Source organism: Coregonus clupeaformis, chromosome 27, assembly GCF_020615455.1.
Source record: "Coregonus clupeaformis isolate EN_2021a chromosome 27, ASM2061545v1, whole genome shotgun sequence".
Lineage (NCBI taxonomy): Eukaryota > Metazoa > Chordata > Actinopteri > Salmoniformes > Salmonidae > Coregonus > Coregonus clupeaformis.
In genome coordinates this window covers 9,253,022-9,267,406 of record NC_059218.1, presented here as the reverse complement: position 1 = coordinate 9,267,406, position 14,385 = coordinate 9,253,022, and the positions used below count along the sequence as shown (strand labels likewise).

At 41.9% G+C, this 14,385-nt stretch overlaps 1 protein-coding gene across 1 annotated transcript in view; it reads right to left on the bottom strand.

The window, feature by feature from the left end:
- Positions 1-14,385, bottom strand: part of LOC121541497 (laminin subunit gamma-3) — a 224,050-nt gene that overhangs the window by 171,921 nt on the left and 37,744 nt on the right. The window contains exon 2 of the mRNA XM_041850554.2: positions 13,520-13,824. Within this exon, the coding sequence (XP_041706488.1) occupies positions 13,520-13,824 (305 nt within the window). The remainder of the gene's footprint in view (positions 1-13,519; positions 13,825-14,385) is intronic.

Genomic DNA, 14,385 nt, shown 5'->3' with positions numbered 1-14,385 from the left:
TAGAACACATGTGTTCCAGGACCCCTTTAATCCTTAAAGGGGCAGAAACAGTAGGACTCCTGGACCTTGGTGACTTCTGTGGGTCAGTAGGATCAGACCTTGGTCAGACATGGGTCAAATGTATGGTAGCACTATGGATGGGTACTACTGCCTGGAGCTGGATCAGATGTTCAGGACCAGGTCAACATAACAGGGAAAGGCGCTGAGAATTAGACCAAAACAATAATGGAAAGCGGTCATTTGTAATACACTAGATGACCAAAAGTATAAGGACACCTGCTCGTCGAACATCTCATTCCAAAATCATGGGCATTAATATGGAGTTGGTCCCCCCTTTTCTGCTAAAACAGCCTCCACTCTTCTGGGAAGGCTTTCCACTAGATGTTGGAACATTGCTGCGAGGACTAGCTTCCATTCAGCCACAAGAACATTAGTCAGGTCGGGCACTGATGTTGGGCGATTAGGCCTGGCTTGCAGTCGGTGTTCCAATTCATCCCAAAGGCGTTCGATTGGGTTGAGGTTAGGGCTCTGTGCAGGCCAGTCATGTTCTTCCACACTGATCGACAAACCATTTCTCTATGGACCTCACTTTATGCACGGGGCATTGTCATGCTGAAACAGGAAAGGGCCTTCCCCAAACTGTTGCCACAAAGTTGGAAGCACAGAATTGTCTAGAATGTCATTGTATGCTGTAGCATTAAGATTTCCCTTCACTGGAACTTAGGGGCCTAGCCCGAACCATGAAAAATAGCACCAGACCATTATTCCTCCTCAACCGAATTTTACAGTTGGCAGTATGCGTTCTCCTGGCATCCGCCAAACCCAGATTTGTCCGTTGGAATGACAGATGGTGAAGCGTGATTTATCACTCCAGAGAACGCATTTCCACTGCTCCAGAGTCCAATGGTGGCGAGTTTTACACCACTCCAGCCGATGCTTGGCATTGCGCTTAGTTATCTTAGTCTTGTGTGCGGCTGCTCGGCTATGGAAACCCATTTCATGAAGCTCCCGAGGAACAGTTCTTGTGCTGACATTTCTTCCAGAGGCAGTTTGGAATTCGGTAGTGAGTGTTGCAACCGAGGACAGACGATTTGTATGCGCTACTCACTTCAGCGCTCGGCGGTCCCATTCTGTGAACTTGTGTGGCCTACCACTTTGCAGCTGAGCCGTTGTTGCTCCTAGACGTTTACACTTCACAATAACAGCACTTACAGTTGACCGGGCAGCTCTAGCAGGGCAGAAATGGACTGACTTGTTGGAAAGGTGGGATCCTATGACGGTGCCATGTTGAACGTCACTGAGCTCTTCGTTAAGGCCATTCTACTGCCAATGTTTGTCTATGGAGATTGCATGGCTGCGTGCTCGATTGTATACACCTGTCAGCAACGGGTGTGGCTGAAATAGCCGAATCCACTGATTTGAATGGGTGTCCACATACTTTTGTATATATGTATGTGAACAACATCCTTTGTAAAGATAATGTGGTTAATCAGTAGCAGTCTCCTTTATTCTCTCTCTCTCTCTCTCTCTCTCTCTCTCTCTCTCTCTCTCTCTCTCTCTCTCTCTCTCTCTCTCTCTCTCTCTCTCTCTCTCTCTCTCTCTCTCTCTCTCTCTCTCTCTCTCTCTCTCTCTCTCTCTCTCTCTCTCTCCCCCTTCACACCTTGCATTTCCTTTTCTCCACCATTCATTCTGCTACCTCTCTCTCCATCCTCCCCCTCTCTCTCGCTCTCTCCTTCCTCAGTTTCCTCAGGGAGCCCTTGAGGAGGATGTGTGTTTGGGTGCCGTCTGTTTCACAGCAGCACGTTGCAAAGCAGAGTGGAGCTGGCAGGCTATTGTTTTGGGGTCTGCTTATCGACTTCGGCCCTGCTTGACATAGCTCCGCTCTTGCTAATGGGGTTTGGACGCTGCCGAACGACCCAGTGCCCAGGGGCTGTCGGTGGAAGCATACGCTCATTCTTCACGTGCTCACGCCTGCCCACCGCTCCCGGTACCATTGTGAATGGGAGGGTGGGGGGAAGCAGGAAAGGAGAGGTGGGAAGGAGAAAACAATATGCCAGTGGAGCAAGCGTCTTCAACCAAGGCTTGAGGAGGAATTTGAACAGAGCAGTGAACGAATACAGGAGACAGTTTATTCTCATTCAGGTTAGGAAGGGAATGATGGGAAACAAAACAGAAAACGTATCGCTATACGCTCCCTCGCTCTTGTTTTGCTCCGCACCTCTACAGCAGGGTTAGAGGAGAGCAAAGCATTTGGGAGACACAGTTAGTCTCAGAACTTTTTTCCCTCTCTTTGTCAGAAGTTTGAGAACAGCTTGGTGCTGGATCACAGAGACAAATCAATGCAGTGCTGCCAAACCGAGTAATCTGATTGGTCGATGATAAGCATCCAGCTTCGGCACCAAATCTATAATGATATCTCACTGCAGTCACTTCCTGACATGTGATCCATTCTGACCAATGATCAACAGCCAAAAACAGGTGATCAGTGATCCATCCACCTTTATTGCTGTTAAATATAGCCCCACATCTCCAGAGGCGAAAGATAAGGAACAGAAGTAAGGGAGAGGAGACACTTTTGTCTTAGATCAAGGATGATTCTTATTTATGCTTGTTTCTCTCTCTTTCTCTCTCAATCCCGCTCTCTCTCTCTGTGGTGTCAGACAATGTAATCGTCCAAAAATAGAGTGGTATCATAAATGACACTCTACCATATAAATTACTCAACCTTAAGTATGGGTGGCCTTGACTATAAAGGTGGGAATGTTGTAGGGACATTTCCCAAAACAGACTTGATCTCAGGGTTTTTCTCTCTGCTCAATAGGAGTTAACAGGAAATGAAGGAGGATATATTATAGTTAGACCAGAACAGCAGACAGACAGACAGCTAAGCCTGGTCCATCGTCACTCAGCCCCATTTAATCCTACAGAAGTAACCCAATATGATGAACCATAGTAGGCCCGAGGCCTGGGCAGTGGGTGACTCTGCACTCAAAAAAATGCTGGGTTAAAAACAACCCAATTTGGATAAATATTAGACAGAACACATGTTGGGTTGTTAGGTTATTGATGATGGGTTATTGAGCTATGACCCACCGGGTCAGATCATAGTACTGGAGGCGTGGCTTAGTTGGCCACCTGTGAGAGTAAGTTTGTACACTAAAAGTACAAATTTGTATTCAATATTTTTGCACATTACATATTTTTTGCAGTTCTTTATATGATAACTGATGATCAATGGACCCCACCTCGGTCGGTAATTCGACCATACTTAATAGAAGTTTAGATAGCTGGCCTGTAGACTAATTTACCAATCAAAAAAAAAATAGTAATTGAGTGACTCAATTTCTAAATTGCACCTTGTTGATTGTATTCTTCTAACGCTAAAGAGTAAGTTGAGAGCCCGACTGAGTTCCAAAGAAATATACTGAACTCAAATATAAAGGCAACATGCAACAATTTCAACGATTCATTAGGCCCTAATCTATGGATTTCACAGCCATGGATGGGTCTGGGGTGCCAGATCCAGCCAATTAGAATGCGTTTTCCCCCACAAAAGGGCTTTATTACAGACAGAGTACCACAGTGTGAGTCATAATGAAAATAAAATCTAGCGGTCAAACAGGGAAATGATTCCATTCATTTTTTCAACATAAATTTTTTCCATAGGGGATTTTAGAAACACTTCAAATAAGGGCTGTGTTTCACATAGGCCTACCCTGGCGTGACGGTTTGATAACCATGTAAATCTCTATAGGACAAGGTGACTTTTGTCAATATATTCGCCTGTATTCACCCCTCAAAAATGAAAGAACTATAAATGCCATGATGATCTGGATGAGACAGATAAGAATCTCTGGATTAACTATCTAATGTTAGTTAAATGAAATAATTAATACATTGGCTACCTTTCTTTCAATGGACAATTCTGTGAACTGTCTTGTGCAAGTTTTAAATTGACACATTTACATTTACGTCATTTAGCAGACACTCTTATCCAGAGCGACTTACAAATAGGTGCATTCACCTTATAGCCAGTGGGATAACCACTTAACAATGTTTTTTATTATAAAAAAAAAAAATTGGGGGGGATTGTAAGCCTACACAAAACACAGCCCTTGTTTTAACCTTTTCATGCATGAGTTTCAAATATATCTAACGGTCGCCCCAGTGTGAGTTTTTTTATGCACTCACTTGGACATAATGTTGTAAGGACTGTGTTTGTGCAAAATGTTTCTGTGAAAAAACAGTGTTGCCAGCTCAAAAGCTGACTGTTGCGTCAATCAAAACTGGACGTTCAAAATAAGCGTTCTAATCACACTGGTTTGAGTGTATGCTGCAGGGACCACTGTAGAATGATCACACCCGTGTATTGGTATGCGTCAAAGGGTTAAGTGTTTCTAAAATCCTCTATGGGAAAAATTAATGGTGGAAAAATTATTGGAACCATTTCCCTGTTTGACCGCTAGGTTTTCTGGGTATTATGACACCTCCACTGTGGGTCTCTATACTCCTCAGTTTCATCAGCTGTCCAGGAGGCTGGTCTCAGACGATCCCGCAGGTGAAGAAGCCGGAAGTGGAGGTATATATATTTTTGTTCAGTATATATATATGTTATTATTATTATTTTTATTTATTTTTGGTCCCGGCATGCCAGTTGCCCATCACTGCCCTAAACCCACTCCAATTTGCATACTGCCCCAACAAAACCATAGACGAAGCAATCTCAAAGCACTCTACACAGCCCTCACCCACCTAGATAAGAGGAATATCTATGTGAGAATGCTGTTCATTGACTACAGCTCAGCGGTCAACACCATTGTCCCCTCCAAGCTTGTCAACTAGCTTAGGACCCTGGGACTGAACACCTCCCTCTGCAATTGGATCCTGGACTTCCTGATTGGCCACCTCCAGGTGAAGACGGTAGGGAAAATCACCTCTGCCACGTTGACTCTCAACATGGGGAACCCACAGGGGTGTATGCTTAGTCCCCTCCTGTACTCCCTGTTCACCCACGACTGCGTGGCCACGCACGACTCCAACACCATCATCAAATTTGGTGACGACACAACGGCGGTAGGCCTGATTACCGGCGACGATGAGACAGCCTACAGGAAGGAGGTCAGTGACCTGGCAGTGTGGGGCCGGAACAACAAGGAGCTGATCGAGAACTACAGTAAACGGGGAGGCGAGCACGCCCCCATCCAGATCGATGGGGCTGGAGTGGAGCGGGTCGAGAGCTTGAAGTTCCTCAGTGTCCAAATCATTAAGATCTTAAAATGGTCCACACACACGTGCACAGTCGTGAAGAAGGCGCAACAGTGCTTCTTCCCCCTCAGGAGGTTGAAAAGGTTTGGCATGGGGCCCTCAAATCCTCAAAAAGTTATACAGCAGTACCATTAAGAGCATCTTGATTGGCAGCATCATTGCTTGGTATGGCAATAGCACCGCCCTCGATCACATGGCGCTACAGAGGGTGTTGTGCGTACAAAAATACTAATTCTTAAAATATAACCTTTCGTGACAATATCATGAGGCTGTATACCTCAACAGCTAAGTTTTCAGTAAATACCTGGTTTGCAGGCCATATCAGGTAAGTCAATTATGGAAGTCACATTATGCTGGCTTGTGTAATGATATATAATCAGTATTGGAATCCATCCAGAGTCAGGATTGCCAGCAATTGGAAGGTTAAATTGCCCACAATCTGCATTTAGAGTCACTGCCAAGTGACAAAGGAGACTATCTTAACCATTTAAACTGGAGCAACCATCTCAGTAATGGGTGCTGTAAATCCAACTACTTGGATTGGATAAATTTAGAAAAATGTATGTTATTTATCTTTGTACCACACAAGATCAATTTCAATGTAAAAGCACATCTATTGATACAAACAATTCTAAACATGACCCTGCAATAAAGGTCAATTTATTTGTTTTTTCCAAAATGGAACAAAAATATAAGTCAAATTTAGTTACAATTTTATATTATAACAAATTAAAACAATAAGTAATATATCCAACTTAAGTTAATCCAAAAAATAAAATAACAATAAATAAATAAAACTCTGCATTCAATAAAAAAAACAAGTAACAATCATCTGTCCATCAATTAGTTAGTCAGTCAGTCAGTCGTGGTTGGTCTGGTGGCGTGGTTGATGGTGTGTATGTGTCTTTGTGTTGAGGGATGTGAAGGGGTGGGGTCTGGGCTACAACCTGCAACCTGCAATAAATATGATAATGATGGGCATGGTTTTGAGTGTCTGAGTGTTTTACTTTACACAGAGTAAAAATGACAATCAAACTCAAGTTATTTTACAAGACTGAGTTTTCATTTAACTCCTGAATTAATAAACCTCATTAACTTGATGGAATTCCACTCTATCTTTAGTATTTAGACAGACATATGGAGTCAGGAATTGAAACCCGGTCTCAGGTTGGGAAAGCACATAGTATGGGTTCAATTCCCATCTCCACCTATTTGTTTGTTGCTGGGAGTGTTGCCCACAAGACCACGGCTCTGGATGATCCGCTCATTTCTATCATGAATCTTGTTTCGAACTATGCATTTAAGCAATTTACAACATGTGTAAATGTACATAAAGAGTTTTGTCTGAGTATTAAAAATGTGTAGCAAATGTGTTTTAAGTGTTTCCCAATCTCATAAAAAAGGCTTGGTGATTATTGTAATTGTTTTTAGAGCATGGAGCTTTGTTCCCCACAATGTGCCAAACCAATGGTGAACGTGCATAAAGATAGTAGAATTCAGATATGACGTCAATGTTTTAGTACTGTCCACTGACTGTTTAAACTACAGTGTGCGACATGGTTCAATGTGCCAATAAATCAGCACAATCTACTTTTTCGTTTTTTTTAATTGTTGGCGTCTTGAAGCTAAAATTGGGACCATGTATACTCTGCTAATGACCATAAAAAAATAATAACGGAGAGCAATTAACATGCACCTCTATGCACAACATGCACCTCCGCTATTGGGGAACAAACTGTACAGATCAATAATAAATAATACAGCATTATTTCATGCTGTTCATATTAAACAGCTTCAACTTATTTATGATATTCACTAATTAAATGGGTTATATTTAGGATAATGTTTTACATCTTTATGATTGTATGTTTTAATATGTTATGCATCTGATTGGAATCTGAGATGAGTTTAATTGACTCTGAATTGAAGAACTGCTTTTTATATAGGGAGAGGGGAATTGCATTGGAATTGAGTTTGTGGACTTGACCCAACCCTGCTGGAATATTTAATTGAATTGATGGAATTTATAGTGAGAGGGAATTTAATTGGAATTGAATTTGTGGAATTGACCCCAAACCTGGTGCCTTTCATAGCACACAGCAAATTGGCCAGTGTTAACTAGTGTTGATTTTTCAGTGTAACATGTCTAGTGTTGATTCAGGGATACTTTCAGATTTTGGCAATAATCTACATACCCTTTTTATGTCTCTGCGTGCAGTTTGAAGGAAGTTGCTAACTAGCACTAGTGCAATTGCTAACTAGCATTAGCACAATGACAGGAAGTCTATGGGTATCTGCTAGCATGCTACTAGTTAACACTGGCCATCCTCTAAAATATATGTAAACAGACCATAAATGACAACAATAACTAAAATACTCTAAAACTGAGAGTGCTATATGATACAATATCAGTACTTGCTGCATTTACAACTTGTCTAAGTCCTGATTTGATCTCGTATTTTTCCTGAGTTCCCAGTAATTTTCAACGCGGCATGCATCACCATAAAGCGTTGGTGGGTAGCGGGTTGTGCTTGCGTGTGTGCTTTTGCGTGTGTGTGTGTTAGTGCTGAGCCTTTAACCGATTCTTGAATTTGTTTGTTTGTTATTAAACAACTAATTGACCGACGTCTGTTCAATTACATTAATTCAATTTAGTTGTTTTTTTGTGACCTCTAGAGAGAAATCAAATAATTCATGAGAGAAATTAAGTCAAGAGCTATGTGGGACGCTGGGCTGAAGGGAGATGTAGTTTTCACTAGGAAAATATTCAACCTAGTTCAGCGAAGAAACATGGTAATTAACTACAATGACCATAATCCATTGCGCCTGTTCTTCCCAGCTCGGACAGAGACGGATAGCCTATGCGCTAAACAATTAGGGCCCCTCAATGGTTCTTTAGGAAGGGTGATGGATCTATGTGGAACCATAATGACTCAAAGAAAGACTTGTAAATGCTATTGTAATGTTCTTAATGCAACTTGAGGAACCTTGTCAAGAGATGCAGACTTCTTTGTGTAATGGTTAAAAATACTATATGAGGTGTTAATGAGTAACACCAATGGTGCAAACTATATACACTTCCTAGTGTTAAAAATACTATACTGAACAAAAATGTAAACGCAACATGCAACAATTTCAAAGATTTTACTGAGTTACAGTTCATATAAGGAAATCAGGCCCTAATCTATGGATTTCACATGACTGGGAATAGAGATATGCATCTGTTTGTCACAGATACCTTAAAGGTCATGAGCAGTCAAAATCATGTTTTTCATGAAATGTGATGATATTTGAAGAAAACCAGATCAAAGTATGAAAAAGGACTGTTGCTTCTACATAACATTTGATCATAAAGTTACTGGTCCCCTCCCCCATGTCAAACACTTATTAACTGGACAAGTTGACGTCACCTTAACTCTCATTTTAATACACCAATGGTAACATGATATTCTCTTACCTAATTTAAATAAGTACCACCTTGTAACCAACATCGGAGAAGGCATATTTGCAGAGGGGAGTGGTTTATCTAGCTAGATGGCTGCTCTACTGGTGCCAACATTTGACTGTAGGGTGTCAACAAATATAATTAAAGTTTACCCTAAGATACTGATATGGTTCCCCTTTCATCTGTGGCTGGTGTTACCTAGATACTGGCTAGCTAGGTCTTCAGCCAGCATGGAAAAAAAGGGGGGGGGGGGTCGTTCAAAACTCTGATGCAGTTGCTAAGTCAACACATCCGTCAGTGTTGCTGTGAAATACATCACAAAAGACATGCCAAACGGGAGGTGTATCAAAAAAATGTATGTCATTGATGCAATTTCAATGTTGTTTGAGTTGCTTTGAGTATCACAAAATGTGCTTGGAATTGTTGTACTGCAACACTGCTCATTGCATCCAAGTGTCTTGACATAGGCGTTTCAAAGAGCTTTCAGTCAAAGTGAGCTCATGAATATATGCTCCCAGCCCATTCAGCCTGTCTTTTCAAACTTCTTTGTAGTTAGCCATGAGAAAAAAATTACTTTTCAGAATAACTGTTCAGGACCTTCAAGATTTTTTCTCTCCATTTTGTCATCCCTAGTTTACAAGCCAAATAACTCCTATCTGGTACTATTTACAACCATTGTTTTTTAATGTGTACGCACAGACCGCATGAGAGAGGAATGTACAAAACACAATGACAAGAGGAGACAGTTCGTGAGGTAGCTCTACCCGATTGATAGTTGTAGTAGTTGGTAATAAGCAGTCTTGAAAGTATGCCTTATGTACTTATAAGAACTAGTAAAATGATTTCGTCAGACAGCTCTGCAGCAAACCTCAGGCAACTACTAGCTAGCCAGCTATCTACTAGCCTAGCTAAATAGGATGACTCAAAGACAGTAAAGTATGAGGAGCACAGAGATAGTGTTAGATAGTTGTCTAGATGTCTGGCTGCTACTGCCTGAGAAGAGATGAGATGATGGCGGCAGGTAGCTTAGTGGTTAAGAGCGTTGTGCCAGTAACCGAAAGGTCGCTGGTTCTAATCCCCGAGCCGACTACATTCTGCTGATGTGCCCTTGAGCAAGGCACTTAACCCTAATTGCTCCTGTAAGTCGCTCTGGATAAGAGGGTCTGCTAAATGACTAAAATGTAAATGTAATGATTACTTTAAGGAATGAAAAGAGGATAGAGAAGATCTGGACAAGAAATTCTTCACAAAATAATCTCTAAAACCTGAACAGTGTGAGCTACAAACTAGTATGTCACCAATATTGAAATAAATTGTTAAGCTCTACGACATCCACAAGCTTTATGGCAGTCATCTGATCACTCTGTCAAGGATGTCCTCATCTCAAATAATGATTCTCAAAAAAACAACTGTCCAGACCGAACCGTTGGAGCTACAAACCAATATGTCACCAATATCAAAAAGGGAGACTATCACGAACACGAAGGTTCAGGGGAGTCATCTGAAGGTGAACCAGAACCAGGCTATAAAAATAACAAAAAGTGCATAGGGGGTAAAATGTGCCAAGATAACGTGACCAAACGTGATTTGTCATCGTCACTAGTTAACACACAAAAAAGTCATAATTATGGCTAAACCCTGCCCATTTCCACAATGTATCTTCTTAAAATATGAATTCAAAACTAACCCTAACTAATGAAGGTCAAGATTGATACGTTGATCCACCAGACATTCCACACATTTGGGTGGTAGTGTCTGGAAATAATATTAGGTGTAATGTGACTAATATCACTTCACTTTAGAGCGTATTCCAATCCTTCGACCCAACATGTCATCCTTTATAAAGCACATGTTTAAAGCGGGACCGAAATGCATTGTGTAGATCAAATATGATCTACTGTCAGACAGATTTAAATATTATAGGACATTATTTAATATATTCATATCTGCAACATGCAGTTCCACTTGCAGCCCTGCCATTAGTTGAAGGCAGCAAATCAAATAGTTAAAAAAATTAGTCATTTTACTGATCTGTATTCTGAGTGGCGCAGTGGTCTAACTGTGCCACAAGAGATCCTGGTTCGAATCCAGGCTCTGTCGCAGCCGGCCGCGACCGGGAGACTCATGGGCGGCGCACAATTGGCCCAGCGTTGTCCAGGGTAGGGGAGGGAATGGCCGGCAGGGATGTAGCTCAGTTGATAGAGCATGGCGTTTGCAACGCCAGGGTTGTGGGTTCGATTCCCACGGGGGGCCAGTATAAAAAAAAATATGTATTCACTAACTGTAAGTCGCTCTGGATAAGAGCGTCTGCTAAATGACTAAAATGTAATGTAAATAGTTGTAGTCACTTCCAACGTACGTATTTTACCCGCAACAAATAAAGTTACTTTCCACAAAACTATAGTTAACCCAGGTCTGCTGCACACACTCATATACAGTGCCTTCGGAAAGTATTCAGACCCCTTGACTTTTTCCACATTTTGTTACGTTACAGCCTTCTTCTAAAATTGATTAAATAAATAAAAATCCTCAGCAATCTACACACAATACCCCATAATGACAAAGCAAAAACAGGTTTTTATAAATGTTTGCAAATTCATTAATAATAAAAATCAGAAGTACATTGTTTATGTGAGTATTCAGACTCTTTGCTATGAGACTCGAAATTGAGCTCAGGTGCATCCTGTTTCCATTCATCATCCTTGAGATGTTTCTACAACTTGATTGGAGTCCACCTGTGGCAAATTCAATTGATTGGACAAAGGGCTGTGGCGGTCACAAAATTTTGTCAGCCAGTGATTGTCAAGCAAATAACTGTCGGTCTCACGGTAATTGACCGTTAACTAACATAGACACATTTAGCATCTCCTGGCTTCCACACATAGCCTACAAGCCAGTGATGCTGACCTATGGAACATCCGCATTTCAAAAAGTCTAATAAATCCATGTAATATAGCCTACACCTTCACAATAAATCCATTATTTATTTTAGACAGGTCTAAAAAAGCATGATAGGAAGAAACATTTGCATTGATGTCAGAGTGATTAGAGGGACAATAGAGTGCAGAGTACCAGGCAGTTATCAAGTCTGGTAGGCTAATGATGACCATCAGCAGCATCAGAGCTTGGAGAAGCCTAATTCCTGTGACTAAACGGTCACGTGGAATTTGACTGCCTTCATGACTCGTGACCACCGGTGTGGCGGTAATACGGTCACCACAACAGAACTAATTGGATATGATTTGGAAAGGCACACACTTGTCTATATAAGGTCCCACAGTTGACAGTGCATGTCAGAGCAAAAACCAAGCCATGATGTCGAAGGAATTGTCGGTAGAGCTCTGAGACAGGATTGTGTTGAGGCACAGATCTGGGGAAGGGTACCAAAAAATGTCTGCAGCATAGAAGGTCCCCAAGAACACAGTGGCCTCCATCATTCTTTAAATGGAAGAAGTTTGGAACCACCAAGACTCTTCCTAGAGCTGGCCGCCCCGGCCAAACTGAGCAATCGGGGGAGAAGAGTCTTGGTCAGGGAGCCAAGAACACAATGGTTACTCTGAGAGCTCTAGAGTTCCTCTGTGGCGATGGGAGAACTTTCCAGAAGGACAACTATCTCTGCAGCACTCCACCAATCAGGCCTTTATGGTAGAGTGACCAGACGGAAGCCACCCCTCAGTAAAAGGCACATGACAGCCCGCTTGGAATTTGTCAAAAGGCACCAAGACTCTCAGACCATGAGAAACAAGATTATCTGGTCAAGATTGAACTCTTTGGCCTGAATGCCAAGCATCATGTCTGGCACCATCCCTACTGTGAAGCATGGTCGTGGCAGCATCATGCTGTGGGGATGTTTTTCAGCGGCAGGGACTGGGAGACTAGTCAGGGTCGAGGCAAAGATGAACGGAGCAAAGTACAGAGAGATCCTTGATGAAAACCTGCTCCAGAGCACTCAGGACCTCAGACTGGGGCGAAGGTTCACCTTCCAACAGGACAACGACCCTAAGCACACATCCAAGACAATGCAGGAGTAGCTTCGGAACAAGTCTCTGAATGACCTTGAGTGGCCCAGCCAGAATCTGGACTTGAACCCGATCTAACATCTCTGGAGAGACCTGAAAATAGCTGTGCAGCAACACTCTCCATCCAACCTGACAAAGCTTGAGAGAATAGGAGAAACTCCCCAAATACAGGTGTGCCAAGCTTGTAGCGTCATACCCAAGACGACTCGAGGCTGTAATCGCTGCTAAAGGTGCTTCAACAAAGTACTGAGTGAAGGGTCTGAATACTTATGTAAATGTGATATATATATATATATATATATATATATATATATATATATATATATATATATATATATATTTTTTTTTTATATATATAAATTAGCAAAAATTCATAAAAACCTGTTTTTGCTTTGTCATTATGGGGTATTTTGAATAGATTGATGAGGAGAAAAAAACAATTTAATCAATTTTAGAATAAGGCTGTAACCTAACAAAATGTGGATGGAAACATTCTTATGTTAAAATGCCATCGTTTGCGAAGGCAAGTTGAAAACAAGTCCTTCATATGCAAATCAAGTGTTGTACAAATAGCCTCTCCTTGACATCAAAATACCTCTGTGACTCATCTGCTACCAGAATACCAACATTACATTCAAACGCTTCCACATCACTCACTCTAAACACATAATTCACACACAAATCCACTGAGACCAACCTCCTGCCATTACCCTGTTTCTCGCTGTTTCACGAACACACACGCACACACACACACACAGACAAACACACACACACACACACCCTCCCTCACCTGTAACACGGCGCTCTGGTCAAAGTTGTATGCGCTGGGTCGTCCCTCCAGGGTAGAGAAGGCCACGTTGCCCCCACTCAAAGGGGAGATGTCACTGAACTCATCGGTGCACACTGCCATCCTCTCGTCATCCCCCGGGCGGATATATCCCTTGGCGTTTTTCCCATAGGTCTTGCTACAGGAGGCGCTGTAGTACTGGTAGGGCGTCCATGGTCCATCCTCACTTGTCCGCTTGTAGATGGCAAAGCTCTCCGGTCGGCTGGTGTAGAACTTGAGCCGCACGTAGGTGATCTCAAAGGCTTTACCTGTGGAGATACAGGAGTTAGTCTACTACATTGTGAAGGGATGCAGGAATTACTCACTACACTACAGTATGTAAATACAGTGCCTTGCAAAAGTTTTCATCCCCCTTGGCGTTTTTCCTATTTTGTTGCATTACAACCTGTAATTTAAATGGATTTTTATTTGGATTTCATGTAATGGACTTAAACAAAATAGTCTAAATTGGTGAAGTGAAAATAATTTCTTTTTTTTTCTCAAAAAAATTCTAAAAAATAAATAACGGAAAAGTGGTGCGTGCATTTGTATTCACCCCCTTTGCTATGAAGCCCCTAAATAAGATCTGGTGCAACCAATTACCTTCAGAAGTCACATAATTAGTTAAATAAAGTCCACCTGTGTGCAATCTAAGTTTCACATGATCTGTCACATGATCTCAGTATATATACACCTGTTCTGAAAGGCCCAAGAGTCTGCAATACCACTAAGCAAGGGGCACCACCAAGCAAGCGGCACCATGAAGACAAAGGAGCTCTCCAAACAGGTCAGGGACAAAGTTGTGGAGAAGTACAGATCAGGGTTGGCTT